The sequence below is a fragment of the Aspergillus terreus genome, genomic scaffold, assembly GCF_000149615.1.
Source record: "Aspergillus terreus NIH2624 scaffold_12 genomic scaffold, whole genome shotgun sequence".
NCBI lineage: Eukaryota > Fungi > Ascomycota > Eurotiomycetes > Eurotiales > Aspergillaceae > Aspergillus > Aspergillus terreus.
The window spans coordinates 852,215-869,623 of record NT_165935.1 but is presented as its reverse complement, the minus strand read 5'-3'; the positions used below and the strand labels follow the sequence as shown (position 1 = coordinate 869,623).

Here is a 17,409-nt window from a genome sequence, read left to right as displayed (position 1 = left end):
GGCGACAAATGCTGGCCATGCAGTGCCCGGACCAGTGTGGCCCTCCAATGGTACGGCAGCATTGAATTTCTCCAGGGCAGAGATGACGTTGTCAACATGGCCTCCTAAAACGGCCGGATGGACCTTCCGAATCCTTCGGTAGAAGAAAATGACCAGGGAACCATTCAATGCGTGGAGCATGTGGTGGTGTAGTTTAGGCGAGGGATCCATGTTTTCTGGATGGGATTGGGAGCGACGGAGGTCAAAAGAACAGATCATGTTCTCAAGCCGCACACTTCGCCGCTGGAGCGTCTCCCATGCTTCTAGACTTGTATATTTACCCGTCGCCCGTGCATTTCGAAATGTTTCCATGACGTTAGCCAACCTTGTCGTTTGCGACACTAAGCTCAGCCATGTCTCTGGGATGCCATAAATCTGCTTATACAAGGTTTCTGAGAATACACGAGAGTCCTGGAGATGAATATCATGTAGACCAATGTCCGGGTCCTTTGGCTCGTCGATGTTGAGGTCGCTGTCTGAGTTCTTTGCCTCCAGACGAAGAAAATCATCAAGTCGAGGATTACCATTTGCTGCTATGGTATCCATACTAGGCGGCGTCCGAAACTGGGTATCAAGAGCCTCGAGGAAGGACGTTGATGGAGTGTAGTCGTGCAGCACGTAGGTGCTCTCACCCACTATCCGAAGCCAGGTGTAGACGTGGTGCAAAAGACGGGCCTTTTGAGAGATGCGGCGTTTTGGTAGACCTCGAAGCCGTAGTAACCGTTCAGCGTCGACCATCAAACAACGGGCATGTTGTTGCTGGCCAGATAGTACCTGTTCCACAATCAGAACTCGTGGTATGTTGTAATAAGTTGCAAGTTTCTAACCGCGAACTGAATGAGACCACAGATGGCCATCAGTTGATCCTTGTATTTTGCCTTTTTGGGTTCTCGTGTTTCGCACTGCAGTGATATCTGCATATGGTCTTTTGCTTGCTGATATGTCCGCTCTGCAATGCGTCTCCAATATTCCACTGGTTTATCCAGGTCTCTGATTGGCTCTAAAGTAAGATGGATAGAGGAACAAGCCATCAAGCCGTACAAGTTCGCGAGTCGCGCATGGCTAGTTGTTCTAGTACCGAGAAATGTTATATCACTGTAGGTAACGATAGCAGTCGGAAGATTCAGAATCTTCCAAGGAGATTTCTCTCCTAGGGGCACTGCCATCATCTGCGGAATCACATTGTCTTGGAAATGCTTGAATAAAAATGGCGCATCTTCGAGGGAAGTGAGTGCGGTAGATGTGTCTTTCATGGGGGTATGATGCGGAGTGGGCATCTGATCTGCAGCTCCTGGTCCAGGTGGGCTGGTTCGAACGTGTTCATGGTGCTGGTTCACGGGGAACAGCGGTACATTACGCACTCTGCCCTCTGGACCCGACGTCTCAGGAGGCAGATTGAAGTCGAAAGTCTCACCGGCATCCAAAGACAATGAAACGCCTGATTTATCAGGATTCAGGCCTAGCAAGTCAGACCAATGCAAGAAATCGTCCATGTAGGCTAAAGAGTCAAGCGCGGACAGTCCCGGACTAGCCACCGGGAACTCAGTGGCTACCGTTGCGACTAAATTCGTCGGTGCAATATCTGCGCTAACGGGGGTAGCGGTAACGGTTGGGCCTTGGGAAGGATCCGGTTGTCCTCCTGTTGCTGAGCGTTCAGTGGATGGCATTTCGAAATTTAGAACGCCAAACGGTCCGACGACGATGTCACCAGCACATCGACGGCTTGGACTTCGTGATCTGCTGTCAATTTCGGCCAGCGAGGCGTCGATAGATCCCGCAACTAATTCAGTCCCCATTGCAGTGCTCATAGAGAGCCTAGACTTTTCTATCATATGGTTCAATCATTGTCAATCCAAACGAAGGTGCCAAAGGAAGTTACCTGTATAGAGATGTCGACGAGTTCCATGACGACCCACTTCGCTCCTGGCGCTGCCGCTGGATCGTACCCAGCGAACCTCATCTGAAAATCCTTCACAGGCCAGACCTAAAGTATGACAGTTCTCACATGCCGGCCGTTTCTGATCGCATTTCACATGGCGTCGTCTGCATGTGCGACAGCCGCCTAGCGTGTGGGATCGGCGGGGAAGTGAGGGAGAGCCGGAGAGTCTCGAAGGAGGCATGGAGATACCCAAAAGAGGTGGATATAGAGTGCATCCGGAAGGAGGTGATCTAGAAGTAAGGAAGTTCCGGGGAGGAAGGCGGCTGCAAGAAATAGGAAGGTGGCCAACCCTGATTGTAAGCGGGGTTCTCGAAATGGAAGGTCGTCGGAGCCACCTTCCTAATCGGGAAACAGTGCTCCAAAAGAAGATTATCTTGATTGATTCCATATGGATGTCTATCTAAACCAACAATCCTAGGCGACTTGCCTCCACCCGTACTGTTGTCGGAATCTCTTCCTCCAAAGATGGGCCTTGTGGAACCCATCCGAGCAACTTGCGGGCTCTTTGAGAGTTCTGTTTGGCATTGGTGCCCCAAAAGATGCTACCCTTAGCTGTCAACTCGTCAGCCTGGCTGGCAGTGACTCCCTTGACTTCTGTCGAGTTGATGAGGTTCAAACTATGAGCAGCATTTGCAACGAGCTGCGAGATAGTTTTGAAGTTCTATCCATGTTAGCCGCTAATCGTTAAACTAACAATGGGAACCAAATGGCAGGCTTACCAACATAGCATTTCCGGCAAAGTAAATGCCATCCTGGTTCCAAAACTCGCCCTCCTGCCCTTCAACGGCCTTCTCCACGAGCTTGACGAAGATCTCGCTGAGATCAGAGATATAGACATTGCTCCAAGTGCTTTCGCCTTTGCCTACTTGGATGGCCTTTCCCTTCTGCAGGGTGACTCTGGACAGCTCTGGGATTTGGACACTCCGCTGCTTGATTGCACCCCTTCCTTGCCCATAGATAATTGGGGGAAAGATCAGGGCAGTCTTACAGGTAGAGAAACCAAGGACGTAGCTATCGACAGCCCGCGCGGCAGAGTTCTGGCGCACGAACTCGCGGAGCTCGTTGGCACCGTCCATGTCACTGTGGATCGTGTCGGTCGACTCCCCAAACGTACAACTAACGATATCAGGGATCGAATGCACACTAGCCCCTGAGATCTGGATCCAGTGGGCTGTACTTGTTAACAATTTTCTGATCGACTCTAGATGGGTGGATTCTCACCAGGTTTGGAATCACTACGCGTAGCCAAACCACGGCCGATGGCTTCCACGCATTTGATATGACCAGAACTGGCAGCATCTAGAAAGAACTGTTAGAGCCCTTCGATATTTCCCAGTGGCTCCACGTACTGATGATAATATCGGCCTGGCGTACTTCCTCCTCAATAAGAGATGCGGAGTCTAGGTCTCCCGAGACAACCCGGACATCGGGATAGGCGTTCGTGATGGATGCCGCCTTTCCACTATCCCTCAGTAGGACACTACATTTGTATTCAGGGTGACGTGATCTGAGGAGGTGAAGGATATCCCCGCCGACATAGCCGGAAGCTCCAGTACTGTAACCAGATTAGATCCGAGGGTCGTGCAATGAATCTTTTAAGGGTTCTGTACTTACAGAAGAATCCGAGTCATCTTGTTCATTCTACCGTTGTCAATGCAGGGAATTCAATGCAGGTAGTTCTCTCCATGCCCCTCCTGCGAAGGATCGTGCGCATTATAACTCCGCTTCTGATCTACGATCAGGAAGGTGATTCCGCGGGGACATGCTCGGCAGGTCCCACGATAGGAAAGCAATTCCAATCTCGAATCTACAGACGAATGGAGAAATATGGGTATATATCATGTCATATACAGTTGATATAATCCTCTCGAGGTCTATCGAACCCGCTTTGTCTTCAACCCACCAGATACCTCCTACATATTCGTCCGTACGTCTAGCTCGCCTATTCCGAGCAATGGCGCATCGTGGAGAGACCCTGGATAAAGATGTCTCGTGCATTGCCGATCTGAAGGCGTTAGGAAGTCGACGACTTCCGCCGATGGTCAGAGGTTTGTTATCCCCCTGGGTCTATCGTGCTCTCGGGGCTAATTGCAATAGATTACTACAATGAGGGTGCTATGGATCTGATAACGTACAGCAACAGCTCCATGAGGGAACCACGTTCTCACCACGATATAGTTTACGCGAAAACGAAGCAGCCTTTGATCGCTACAAGATCTTGCCGCGGACTCTGGTCAATGTTGACAAAATCGATACAAGCACCGAAATCCTCGGGACAAAGGTATGCATTTCCATCACTGTTTAACTTACAACTTCCTAAACGCAGAGCCAGGTAGCTCTCCCGTTTGGATTTAGCCCTGCTGCCTCTCAAAAACTGGCTCATCCTGATGGGGAGCTGGCTGTGTCGCGCGCAGCCGCAAAGTACGGTATCTGCATGGGCTTGTCATCCTACTCCAATTATCCCCTCGAGGACGTAGCAGACCAGGGCTTCGGAAATCCCTATGCGATGCAGATGTGCGTGTTACGGGATCGTTCCATCACGATTCAGCTTCTCCAGCGGGCAGAGAGTATGTAGTCGCAGTTTGATCCCATCTCTGGTGGTTCAGTTCTAACATGTCATTTAGAGGCTGGATACAAAGCACTTTTCCTGTCCGTTGACGTTCCAGTCCTGGGTAAACGACTTAACGAATACCGGAACAATTATGAACTTCCAAAAGACATGTCCTGGCCAAATATTCTGAGCAGTGGCAGTGATACATCCAACCGCACGGATTACGATCCGAGCCTAGACTGGGAGAGTACGATCCCGTGGCTCAGGAAGCATACAACGCTCAAGATCTGGCTCAAAGGAAGTATGTTCTTCCACTACTGTATAGTTCAACACCAATGATAACGCTGTCATACAGTTTGCAATCCCGACGACGTAGAACTGGCCATCCGATACGGTGTGGATGGCATTATCATCTCGAATCATGGAGGCCGACAGCTTGACGGAATTCCCGCGACTTTAGATGCTTTGAGGTTGTGTGCCCCAGTGGCGAAAGGTCGCATTCCGCTGGCTATTGATGGAGGCATTCGCCGTGGATCCGACATTTTCAAGGCTCTCGCTTTGGGCGCCAGCTATTGCTTTATGGGGAGGATACCCATCTGGGGCCTTGCTGTGAGTGATGTATCTAGCCGTTGCTATGACATACGCTGACGGAAGCAGTACGATGGACAGAACGGTGTGGAATTGGCAATCAGGATCCTGCGACAGGAACTTAGGATCACAATGGCACTGGCTGGGTATGTACTTGATGGGTCCACGAGAGAAGTATACTAACATGTCTTAGTTGCCGGTCAATCAGTGAAATACAGAAGAGTTATTTGACGGTGATGAAGACGGATGGTGTGCTTTCTAAATTATGATCAAATGGATCAGACAGAACTTTACTGAAACAATCTCAGTGACATCCATGCTGATGTCTACTAGTGTTGTGCCGGTATACGTGGACTGCAACATCCGCTGGAATATATATCCGACAATTCTCAGTAGTATAATCAACTAAGAACATTCTAGCATATCGGAGTAGCATACCGTGTAATTGAAAACTGCTGGTGACTGGCGTTGTATCTAATAATTATACAAGAATTATAGATCCAGATTGTGTGAGGAAATCCCTTCGAAGGCTTTCTCCGTAAATCCGCATAGGGCGGATTACCCGTTTGGGCGGGTTAGTCAAGCCCTACGGGTGCTTATCCAATTCTCACCAAGCGCAATGTCATCACCACTCCAGCACTATATAAAGCATCCGCAAGCTGCAATGGAGCCCCAAATCATTTTCAAATACAGAAATCAACCTACCCACTCACTCTATACTTCCAAACAATAGAGACCACGACACAATAAAATTCACCCGTGACAGACATGTCCAGAAGACTCCCCAACGCCAAGATCATTCCTCGCCGATCCGGCGAACGAGGCTACGCCGAGCACGGCGGCTGGCTAAAGACGTTCCATACATTCAGCTTCGCCAGCTACTTCGACCACCGCTTCATGAACTTTGGCAGCCTGCGCGTCCTAAACGAAGACCGAGTCTCGCCGCGCAATGGTTTCCCAACACACCCACACCGCGACGCCGAGATCTTCAGCTACATCCTGAGTGGGGAGCTCACGCACCGGGATAGCATGATCAAGAAGGGCGCGGAGGGCGCGCAGGGAAAGGACTTTTATCGGATGAAACGGGGGGATGTGCAGTTCACCACTGGAGGAAGCGGTAAGACCATCCCCCTTCCCACTACACGATTGGCCCGCGAACTATACTAACAATATGCCAAGGCATCGCCCACTCGGAACAGAACGAAGGCAACAAAACGGTGCATTTCCTGCAGATCTGGGTGCTCCCGTGGAAGAACGGGCTCAAGCCGCAGTATCACACGCGGTCGTTTAGCGAAGACGCCAAGCGCAAGGCGTTCGTGCCCATTTTGTCGCCATTGGCGGCGGGCCCCGAGGCCACGCCGGCGCAGGAGGACGCGGCCGCCCCGAAGATCCCAGACACTATCCCCATCCATGCGGACTTTGTCATGGGGGCGGGGATTATCGCGCCCACGTCGACATTCAGTTGGACCGTGGGGGCGGGTGACGTCGTCAGTAGCCGCAGGAAGCGGAATGTGTATGTGCACCTGCCGATGACGAAGAATGGAAAGGCCAAGATTCGGCTGGATGGGCGAGAGGATGCAGAGTTGAGTGAGGGCGATGGTGCTTTTGTTTCGGGGGTGAATGCCGGCGATGTGTTGAATGTAGAGAGTATTGGAGAGGCTGAGGCTGAGGTGATTGTTCTGGATAGTGATTAAGATGGGCGTTATTCGTGCACAATAATTATAAACTAAGCTATCGCAGGCATTAAGATGATGCATTGTATGAAATTTGCTATGTTACATGAGTCTAATTGAATACTTGAAACGAACAAGACGGACTTAATTACACAAAATTGATTGGAAGCGATGAGTATAGGTACTTCCATGCACCCATCTGTTAATAGCAATACGGTGTGCCGTCGATATCTAACGACGCCCAGCATCGGCCTTGATGAGATCCGCTGCCCGTTCGGCCACAGCGTATAGGGTGCTCACCAAATGGCCGCAGACCTGGAACGGAAGCACCGAGGCATCGACAACTCTGACATTCGTAGTACCATAGACATTCAGACGCTCGTCCACGACACCGCCAATCTCACGAGGCATCATGGCAGCCGTGCCGACGGGATGGAAGTTGGAACGATCTAAGCTGTTGTTAGGAATCTGTATGCCCATTTTGTTCGGAATGCACTGAAACTTACAGTTCTTATCAAAGACCCATTCTTTCCAGCTCTGCTCAGAAGCGTTCCGGGGGATAACATCATAGCCAGGGGTAGACTCCTTAACGATGCTGCTGAGAGGGTAGCTCTCGAACGAGCGGCGGATATACTTTGCAACGGCGACGTAGCTCTTCGCGTCCCAGTCGAGCATGAAATAGTTGGGGTTGATGACAGGGAACTCGGCCGGGTTTGAAGAACCGATATGAACACTTCCACGAGCGAAGGGAAGGAGGGCCCAGAACTCTGCAAACACGGACGTCGCGCTGCCCGGATAGTTCAGGACTTCTGCAATTGGAACTCTGCCCTTGAAAATAAGGTCATACTGGACCTCGAAGAGACGCTCCAGATCGGCGGCCTTCATGATGTTTCCGTTGGCCTTGGCGGTGTCGGCGGCGTATTGCTTCAGGTTGGCACGAATCTGTTTGGCGACCGACTCGGCTTCGTCACCGAAGACGTCATAGACATCGGGGTAAGAGACTGCCTTGGTTCCAGAGATGGAAGTGTTGCCCGACGCATCCATGTGGCTGTTCACCTGGTCCTGAAGGTTCTCACCGACAGTAGGGAGGTTGACCTTGACGGGGATGTTGTACTTGTCAAGAACGCTAGGGTTGCCAATTCCGGAAAGTTCAAGGATAGCCGGGGACTTCAAGGCGCCGGCAGAGACAATGACTTCCTTCTCCGCATTGATAACACGAACAGTGCCGTTCCTGGAAGTGATCTCGACACCACTGGCAGTGATGTCGCCATCACGGGCTTCGCCGTCCCACACAATCCGGTTGGCAAAAGTGTTGAGCAGGACATGCAGGTTGGGACGGGACTTGTAAGGCCAGTAGTATGCACGAGCGGCGTCTTCGCGAACATACTCCTCAAGATTCACGGTGGAGGGGTATAGGTTAAAGCCGCGCATCTTTCCGCCATTGACGTCCTCAGTCCATGGGAGTCCCATGCCCTGGAAGGTACGGTTGAGGTAGGTGGTCAGGTTGTTCGACTCGATCTGAGTGAAGGCAACGTCAAGGGGACCCTCGTGGCCGTGGGCTCCAGCTTCATACGACGCTCCAAGAGAAGTCTGCGATTTGGTAGGGACAGTGAAGTTCTCGCTCTTCCGATAGTAAGGGAACAGATTCTTCCACGTCCATCCTGTGTTGCCAATGGTTTCCCAGGCGTCGATCTGGACATCCTCGGCGCGGGTATAGGCCATGCCTGTAGGTAGAGTCAACTCGTTAGCTAAACCTGGTGTACCTATGGATGGAATACCAACCGTTAATAGTACTAGTACCACCAAGGGCCTTGCCGGCACGCAGCACTTGACTGACGTTGCCTCCATATGGCTGGTTGACGGACTGGTATTGCCAGTCAATGTCAGACCCAAATGCAAGCCCATAGCCATTCACGTTTGTGACATTGGGATTGTTCCAGACCGAGCCACCGGCCTCCAGAATGAGTACGTTCACGCTTGGGTCCTCCGATAGACGGTTTGCGACGGCCAAACCGCTGGTACCGCCTCCAATAACGATATAATCATATTTGGCGGACGTGGAGTTGGACAAAGGTGCTGCCACTGCCAGGGACAGGGCACTGAGGAAGGAGAGCTTTCCCATCATGGTTTGTACGGACGATGAAGTGGCCCCTGAAATCCGATAGAACCGCGTGGTAGCATGCCTTCATATACTTCACGATCCCTCTAGTTCGGTGCGACAGCGCAGGGGTCAGTTGCATAATCGTTTGTCAGCGGGTCCCTCATTTAGGAAGGGATCCCAGTCCCACAGCACCGGTTGGAAACGCCTTCTAAGTTTAGCTTATCGCGAGGGTCCAACTATGTGGCCTGCCTGTCGCCTGCATTCCCTTGCTGTCGCTGCTGACTTTGTGCGGATGACCCCATGTGGCGACGTATGATGATGACTGGTATGTAGCATCCCACTCTCTAGATGGAATTGTCAAAATTCAGCATGCACTGCAGAGTGCCTTGAGAATCGTGTCAGCACGAGACTATAGTCACCGTACTAACTACTAGGTAGACGGCAGAAGTTTCCACACCCGCGGATTCACCGGGAAAAGGTCCACTTCTTCCTTCAGATGAATTCTCGGCATGCCGATCAGGGCCTTCGTCCGTGGATTGTCCGGAGTTCGGCCATGATTACTGATAGATTACCAACGGGTTGTGAGATTTCTTCAGTAATAATGGTGAGACCAGGAGCGGAAATACTCCGACGATTTCCCGCTTACTGCCCCTGTGAGCCATACAGGAGTCTGGCAGATGTTTCATCGAACATTCTTCTCGCAGCGGCTGACGAGCGGGACGGTGCTGATCGCACCGAGAGTTTGGCTAACGTTCTTCAGTCTCACTACAGAGTCTCTCCGTGATGGAACACGGAAGATCATCCGTTGATCCTAATTTGCATGACTGATTGATTAGATCAACCAGAGCAGCGCTGACGAGATAAGATGCTGAATTCGAGGAACAGTACGGAGTATGTCGTTTGATGTTCGCTAAGACGCAGGAACGTTTCGACAAGTCTTTTTACTGTGGACAGGGTGGGTATCATCGCTTGAACGCAGCCTGGGCTGTGCCGTTGAAACTTTCTGCGTATGACATTGAAAAGCCTCCATCCGGCTGGGACGATGTGATCCCGTTAGACCACCCAGCGTTTTCCACAACGGGGCCTAATATAGGCTATTATAAGGTGCCCGTGAGCCCCTGGACGAAATTTTCATTAGCCCGAAAGTTCAGTGTCGAATTCCTCGGAGGGTCGTCCTGTTTCGATGTTGAGCCCATCTTTCGCACCGAATCACCAATTGGATTACCGTACCTAAGAGGACGCAGGATCCTAGTGTAGCAGTCAAGATCTAGCAAAACGTGTGATATCGAGTTCCAAATAGATTGTACCACATCGGATCCTGACAATACTCGTCTTGAGCATGGGGCTAGCTATCGTGAATGCTTCGGCCCTCTCAACCGCCGTTGCTTCATATGAGAATTGTCTCAACCTTCTACTAGCGGAGAAACGGGTTCTTAGAAATGCACCGAAGACATTACGGAGTAAGTCTTCGAGAATCGTCCACGGCGATAAAGGTGGTCCTTCATGGTCTGGAGGGCTCCACCGTGAAGGATTTGAGATCGACTTCCCTATCCGGTTTAGTCTCTCCATCAGCATCCTCACCCTCCAGACATCGCGAACGACAAATAAATCAAGAATTGAGACAGGCATTATTTTTCAGGCTTTGAATCGACCTGGACTACGCCATTCAAGAGTCGAATTCTAACAGGATACCGTTTGAATACAAGAATCTGACGACCATCGCCGGCGGGAGTTTCTCTTCAGGATGTAGGTAACATCATCAGCTACAAAGAAAGCGCTTTTGTGGGATTGCCAAATTGGTACGTAGGCAGTTTTGAGACGCATCTCGACTTCGCGCATGGTGGAGAATGCGAAGTCTAACATCAACATCCATATATAACAGCGGTATAGATGCAACATTGAGGTAGACGGATGCCATGCCAGCCCCACATTGGATAAAAATGAACAAAATATTCTAGAAGGTCCTGATCCTTCGCGCAGAGATTCTCTTCCCTTTCAATAGAAAACGCTCCCAGCGCCAGATACTTGCGCTACCTATCTGTTCCCACAGATGGCTCAGCAGGCAATTCGTACCTCATATCTTCCTTATCTGCGGGTTTCTCATACACATGGGTATGCTCCGGCTGCCGCGGGCTTTCGGAGCCCGTCACCGGCTGGAATGAATATGAGGCCCCCGAAGCCATGGCTGTTTTGCTTTTACGCTGTCGACGCACAAAGAATGCGACGAATCCAACTACGGCGATCACTCCCGCAGCAACACCCACACCAATGCCGGCTTTTGCGCCGCTCGAGAGGCCGGACGCGTGCTGGGATCGCTCGGTTGTAGGAATTGGGCTCGAGTCAGATCCCGTACTGGTCGGAGTAGATGTGGAGGATGTAAATGACGTTGACGCCGACGTGGATGTGGATATAGATATTGATGTTGATGTTGATGTGTAGATGTTGGCAGGGACAGTGACAGCATCATTCGTACCGCAGCAATCCGTAGTATATCCGCAACACCAGGTCTCAAAATAGTCGGTGCCGTCGCAGGGAGTCATCGGGGCGTTGCCGAGTTCATCAATGCTTCCCTGGCATGACATCAGCTGTGAGCCACATGATCGACCTGCGTATTGTGTCCCATTGGGACCCTACAGGTGACATACTGCTCTAGTACAGGCCTTCAAACAGCCGACTTCGGGCCAAGTAGATACTGAGCACATGTCTCGCCAGTACGTGGCATCGGCGGATTCCTCTGATTTGACTTTGCAAAGCCCATTTTGGAGACAGATATCGTTCCACCCGCAGCACATGCTCACCGCACCCTCGACGCTATTGCACACTATTGTCCCATTGTAGGTGCGGCTGATGCCGTCGGGTCTATAGCATGTCACATCTTGCGCAGAGGCTAGGCGACAGATCGCGAGAATGACAAAGAGATGTCTCATGTTGCCATTAAGCAGGTGGCGACAGATAATGTTGTTGTGGGCAGCTTGGCCAGAAGAGCAAGCGAAAAAAGGGGCCAACAACACGTAAGGCTGAATTGCTAGGAATGGCGCTAGAAGAGGAACACACCCTACTTCATCTTTCCAATCGGCCTGCTGGATTCAGGTTGTTTGGATTAGAGCAAACAATTCTGCAATAGGCATATTATGCTACGGTTTACTTATGGTTAGGTTAATGTAGCGGACTAAAAAAGGAGGCTATGTGCAAGCAACCTGCGATTCCTCTCAGTCTATAGGGTTCTACAACTTGCACTCTTTTCCAACAGTCATTGCCTCTTGAAGTCCTCTAAAGGAATCCCTCGCTCTGATGCCGGCAGTTTCCACTTGAAAGCTCTCGTCACGCATGCGCGAGTCAAATAGCTCCAGCGAAACCCATCCAGTGAACCTTTTATCCACTCACAACATCAACTACCGGCATGTATCCCCCTAGTTCAGCTTCTAAAGGTAAAGGTTGAGCGTGCTTCGACCAAGTGAACTCTGGTGCTTCTCCCTCTAGATCTCTAGATACCATACATGCTGGGTAGACAAAGGCGGGCTGAACTTTTCACCATCGGACAGCTGGACATAGAAGATCTTCTCAAGCGGAACTTCTCTTTGAACTCCCGCAGCGAGTCGGAGAGAGATTGGTATGCATTCGGATATTTCCCCAAGATTGCAAATGGACTTGCCCGGACGTTCGTGACCTCGTGGAAGTTGCCCAAACAGGTACCAAAATTAGGCCGGTCGGCAGAATTGATCAGATGCAGTACCATCTGCCATGTCGAGCAATACGTTTCCCCACGAGAGGTTCTCATAGGCGATAGGGACCAGCGGAACCTTTGCGCTCCCAAATCGGCCAACTGGCGTAGCTCCGAAACAATCACTCCCTCGTCGGTGCAGGCGTCCTTGCGGAACTGGAAGGAAACTTGGAGGTAAGGCGCCTTCAACGTGCTGGCTATTTCAGTCCAGTGGCTGGCCTCTTTCCAGCCTGTCGGATAGTGGCGAGCAAGCTCCTTCGAATCTTCAAACGGTGCAAGCAACAGGACTTCGATCTTGTTTTCGTGGCACAACGTGGCGACCTTCCGTGCGGCTTGGAGGATTGGGATGCTGAGGCTTTCTGCGTAGGCCTCCAGGTCAGAGTAGACAACTTCCACGGCCTCGAATCCGTACTGCGCGGGAACTGGAATCTTCTTGTCTAGGGTATGAGAAGGATGTTGACCTAGGCCCAGAGTCCCTATTGCGCGCTTGTTGGTAAGCATTTTCCCCGTTGGCTGGAGGTATCAATATGGTATGGATCCCGACCAGGCGACACTTCGACGGGCTGTAGGGGTTTTAACCGAGTGCTCCTCCGTAATATCGGAACCGTGTTTCCGGCATTGGAATGAAAATGTACGAAGTACGTCGAATGCCTATTTTGGTATCTATCAAGATTCCAAATGAACAATGGATTTACTCCACCGACCTCTCGTAGCAGCCGGAGCTCTATTACTTTGTGCAGTCTAATCAAATCTAATACAGCAAACGCTACCTCACAACACATCAGACACATAATCCATCAGATTCACAGCGACAGTCGCATTGATTGCCCTGATCGCCGCGGTGTAGTAAGGGATCTCCAATCCCTTGTTTACGACTCGATTTCCGTGGAGGCCAATGTTCACAGTGAAACCTTCGCCGCTGTCACCCCATAGGCCTTCGTGGATGAGGGAGTCTATATCTATGTCCCCTAGGACAGCTATTCCAGAGACATTGTGTGCATTATGCTGGAGGGTCAGGTTGGGAAGGTAGATCCATCCGATGTCTGTATCTCCAATTGTGAGGTTGAATGTCGCTTCGCCCTGGGATTATATGTTGATCAGTCTATCCGAATTTGTTCGGGTCAATCTGACGCTGCTCACCATCTGGACGGTGAATGGGGTTGGGTTGCGGACTGCGACAGTCGCGTTTACATTGAATCCATTCTCGCCGGGGGTCCGTGTGAAGTTAAGGTTGGTGACATTAAAGGCGCCGTCGCTGTTGACGAACTCTTAAGACGAGAAAAGGTTAACACCATTACCGGTGTGTCCATAGCGCACACACTGACCTTGTACATCGTAGCCTAGGAGACCGTCAGCATGCTCTACCTTGAAAGGTTCCAGGGTGATCATGCCATACCTTGCATTTTCATCGTCTTATGGATGTCCAGATGAGCTGTGGGTAGGGCTCCATACTTCAAGTCTGGGTCCCCGGTGACAAGGACGGAGATCTCATGATTTGAAGCAGCGGCAGCAGCCATTTCTGAAAGACAGCTAACACAAGAGATTTCCAGCTCTTGGTCGATGTTGAACTCTGCGCCATTATCGAAGTCGATCTGCGGGACTGGAAACACCGCAAATTGCGCATCAGAGTTGGCATTTTTGATGGTCGCGTTGAAGGCCGACAAATGCCCACTGCCCGTAAAACCACCACCCATGCTAAGACTCTTTGATTGTTTGACGCGAAAGGAGTTGGGCGTGGGATCGATGATGGCAAGGCCGTCGTAGTCGTAATCGTACTTGTTGATGTAGTCGCTAGCAAAGCGTGGCATGCCCACATAGATGCTATTCATCGTGGTTAGAGGAGCCTGAAGCACGACCGCAGACGCAATAACTCACATTGGTAGAACAATAACCAGAACAATGCAACAGAACCCGATCAGGTATGCCCACCACCATTTTTTCATATGCCTCTTCCATCGCTGGAAGAATGTCGGCTTTGTCGGTGCAGCGGCGACGTTGATGTCTGAGCCATCAGACACCTGTTCTATGTCTTGTTTGGAATCTTTTCCGAACATCTCTATGTTTGTTTCTATCGGGCCTGTGGCGGAGGGTTCGTGGTAAATTCACGATTGTTGATCAGGGTGTTGTATGTGAAAGCCGCATCTTCCCCCCGTTGATTTTGGTGGGAACACAGGCAAGTGAAGAAGCTGAAGAGAATGGGGACCAGCAGCCCACTTTTATTTGTATCGAGGCGAGTGTTAGTTACCCCATGGGGCCAGGAGCGAATGTCGATCGCCCGTCCACTTCACATGAGAATACGATGCAATACGCAGCGATGTGCCGCGGCCATGATGTCACCCTCCCTGCATCTGAACATGGATTCATCGGAATACGCGATGAGTATGGAAGCGATGCCTGACAGAATCTGAGAGGTACATCGACAAAACAAGAGTTGCGCAAGACTCTTAACCGGGCATCGGACCTCGGACATCACGGGTGAAGCTCTAGGGCGTTCGGAGGCCCCGCCGAGAGGGAGCCCTAAACGTTTGAAATTAAGACGCGCATCCATGATTCATTGAGCGCCACCGGAGCGAATTACTGGCCGATAAGGGAGATCGACGTTGCCTCTTCCCTGGTCTAGTCATAGACTAGGATATCCGTCCGATGGTAGTGGCAAGAGCCGCACAGACACCAGGTCAAGCAGTATACTAGATAACCCTGTCGGAGTCAGTAAGAGTTTCATTGAGGACCATATACCTCTACATGAATCGAATCACGTATCAAACGGTCTAAGAAAGGAGAAAGATGGAAGAGCTATCTCTCGTCCCGCCGTCTACCCTATCTACGCGCTCGTTTCAAAGATACAGTCGATATTATCAAATATTTTGTGCTCTTATACAAACAAATACAGCACCTTCGTGTCCTACTATTTCCAGATACTCTATCCCGTGAAAGCGCTTTGGAAGGGAAGACATCAGGATACCTATATCTACTAAGACCTCGTGGTCTCCGGGATTGCCAACCGATACATCCTCGAGCTCCCAGTTGAGAGTCCCCGTGTTCTTCTGCTCATGAGCAAACAATTGCAGAAGCGAACACCATTTTGGGTCGTACTTGAGCAAGATATCGATATCAGAAGTTGGTCAAAGCACATACTAGTATCTAGTATCCCCGCTTCATGATCTACTCCGTCTCCGCATCTTGGCTAAATGGCGCGTGGCTGAACAGGAGGGGCAGTGAGTGTTCAAGCACGATAACCTCGGTGATCAGTACCGACCACTGGTCGATACCTATGATACTAAGAAAGATCCATGTGTATTGCCATTCAGACAGATCACCCTATATAGCTCGTCTCTGAAGATGAGATGATTTTCTTCAATCGGTAGTTGAAAGACCCCACCTGGATGATTGATAAGCATGGTGGGGAAGCTTCGAGAGCTGCATCACAATTATTGCGTAGCTAGACCCTGACCCCGACTTTTCTTCTTCACATATCTACAACCTCACAGTTCGTACTCCAAGCGCAACAATCTGCAGGCCCGTTCCCAATCCTCCCAGTCACTACCCCATCCCATTATGGCTGAGGCAAAGACCATGCGAGCAATCGGTACGTCTCCACCCCATCAGAGCAGTCACTACAGCTACAATCTAACCTCTGTCACAATTCACAATGCTAATAATCACAGCCGTGAAAGGAGGCACCGGCCCAGCCGAAGCCCTCTACGTCGACACCATCCCGGTGCCCACCATCAGCGGGAACCAGGCTCTCGTCAAGATCAAAGCCTTCGGACTCAACCGGATGGACCTGCTGGAACGGGAGGGCAAGTACCCAGTTCCTCCACAGGCGCCCAAGACCATGGGCGTGGAGTTCTCGGGGACCATCGCCGCCCTGGGGCCCGATAGCTGCGCCGATTTCAAGGTCGGAGACGAGGTCTTCGGTCTCGCGTACGGCGGTGAGTGTCGCCCTCCACATGATGTCACCGTGTGCAGACACCCTAACATATCAACGCTGTAGGAGCATACGCCGAGTTCATCGCCGTTTCGACCAACATGCTGATCCACAAGCCGGCCGAGCTGTCCTGGGAGGAAGCCGCCGGCATTCCCGAGGTGGGTCTTTCATTCTCCCAACCCCCCCTCTTGCTGGGTCTGTACTGACAAACCGTCACCAGACATGGATCACAGCCACGCAGGCGCTGTACGTAGTCGGGGAGTTCAAAGCTGGGCAGTCAGTCATGTGGCACGCGGGCGCCTCGTCCGTGTCGATCGCGGGTATCCAGCTGGCGAAGGCGGACGGCGCAAAGGCCATCTACGTGACCGCGGGTTCGGATGAGAAGGTCGACTTCTGTGTCAACAAGCTCGGCGCGACGGCCGGGTTCAACTACCGCACGCAGGACTGGTCTGCCGAGGTGCTCAAGGCGACCGGCGGCGAGGGCGTGAATGTCATCATCGACTTCATCGGCGCCGGATATTTCGCCGGCAACTTGAACGCTGCGGCTCGCGACGGCCATATTGTGAACCTGGCCTTCCTTGGAGGCACGAAATTGCCCGAGGGTGTCGACATCTCCGCGTTCCTGCGGAAGAGAGTCCGCTACGAGGGCAGCACGCTGCGCAGCCGCGACGAGATGTACCAGAAGAAGCTGCGGGATATGCTTGTCGAGCATGCGCTTCCGCGGTTCAAGACGGGAGAGTTCAAGGTCTTCGTGGAGAAGGTGTTCCCCTTCGAACAGGTGGTGGATGCGCATAAGTTGATGGAGAGCAACCAGACCAAGGGCAAGATCATCTGTACCATTTAGAGCGGGGAGGACTAAAACCGATCAT

The 17,409-nt window shown here is 51.4% G+C and overlaps 7 protein-coding genes across 7 annotated transcripts; 3 read left to right on the top strand and 4 right to left on the bottom strand.

Moving 5' to 3' along the window:
- Positions 1-262: 262 nt before the first annotated feature.
- On the bottom strand, positions 263-3,609 carry ATEG_08298 (uncharacterized protein; the record flags this gene model as incomplete). The annotated part of the gene is made up of 9 exons (XM_001216919.1): positions 263-302; positions 365-813; positions 867-1,854; positions 1,986-2,023; positions 2,418-2,639; positions 2,698-3,149; positions 3,200-3,277; positions 3,328-3,533; positions 3,593-3,609. The coding sequence occupies 9 exons, from the start codon at positions 3,607-3,609 to the stop codon at positions 263-265; spliced, it is 2,490 nt and encodes an 829-aa protein (XP_001216919.1).
- A 323-nt stretch (positions 3,610-3,932) lies between these two features.
- On the top strand, positions 3,933-5,450 carry ATEG_08297 (alpha-hydroxy acid oxidase; the record flags this gene model as incomplete). The annotated part of the gene is made up of 8 exons (XM_001216918.1): positions 3,933-4,026; positions 4,076-4,109; positions 4,157-4,259; positions 4,305-4,545; positions 4,603-4,830; positions 4,885-5,138; positions 5,187-5,263; positions 5,426-5,450. 8 exons carry the CDS (start codon positions 3,933-3,935, stop codon positions 5,448-5,450), a joined length of 1,056 nt encoding a protein of 351 aa, XP_001216918.1.
- A 435-nt stretch (positions 5,451-5,885) lies between these two features.
- Positions 5,886-6,811, top strand: ATEG_08296 (pirin family protein; the record flags this gene model as incomplete). Its single annotated transcript, XM_001216917.1, has 2 exons — positions 5,886-6,234; positions 6,297-6,811. 2 exons carry the CDS (start codon positions 5,886-5,888, stop codon positions 6,809-6,811), a joined length of 864 nt encoding a protein of 287 aa, XP_001216917.1.
- Positions 6,812-7,021: 210 nt separating this feature from the next.
- ATEG_08295 (GMC family oxidoreductase) lies at positions 7,022-8,912 on the bottom strand (the record flags this gene model as incomplete). Its single annotated transcript, XM_001216916.1, has 3 exons — positions 7,022-7,239; positions 7,297-8,514; positions 8,573-8,912. 3 exons carry the CDS (start codon positions 8,910-8,912, stop codon positions 7,022-7,024), a joined length of 1,776 nt encoding a protein of 591 aa, XP_001216916.1.
- Positions 8,913-10,921: 2,009 nt separating this feature from the next.
- On the bottom strand, positions 10,922-11,818 carry ATEG_08294 (uncharacterized protein; the record flags this gene model as incomplete). The annotated part of the gene is made up of 2 exons (XM_001216915.1): positions 10,922-11,461; positions 11,537-11,818. The coding sequence occupies 2 exons, from the start codon at positions 11,816-11,818 to the stop codon at positions 10,922-10,924; spliced, it is 822 nt and encodes a 273-aa protein (XP_001216915.1).
- A 557-nt stretch (positions 11,819-12,375) lies between these two features.
- On the bottom strand, positions 12,376-14,666 carry ATEG_08293 (uncharacterized protein; the record flags this gene model as incomplete). The annotated part of the gene is made up of 6 exons (XM_001216914.1): positions 12,376-13,088; positions 13,308-13,336; positions 13,388-13,692; positions 13,753-13,880; positions 14,009-14,433; positions 14,488-14,666. 6 exons carry the CDS (start codon positions 14,664-14,666, stop codon positions 12,376-12,378), a joined length of 1,779 nt encoding a protein of 592 aa, XP_001216914.1.
- A 1,501-nt stretch (positions 14,667-16,167) lies between these two features.
- Positions 16,168-17,384, top strand: ATEG_08292 (NAD(P)H-quinone oxidoreductase; the record flags this gene model as incomplete). The annotated part of the gene is made up of 4 exons (XM_001216913.1): positions 16,168-16,198; positions 16,278-16,544; positions 16,607-16,698; positions 16,761-17,384. The coding sequence occupies 4 exons, from the start codon at positions 16,168-16,170 to the stop codon at positions 17,382-17,384; spliced, it is 1,014 nt and encodes a 337-aa protein (XP_001216913.1).
- Between the last annotated feature and the right edge of the window lie 25 nt (positions 17,385-17,409).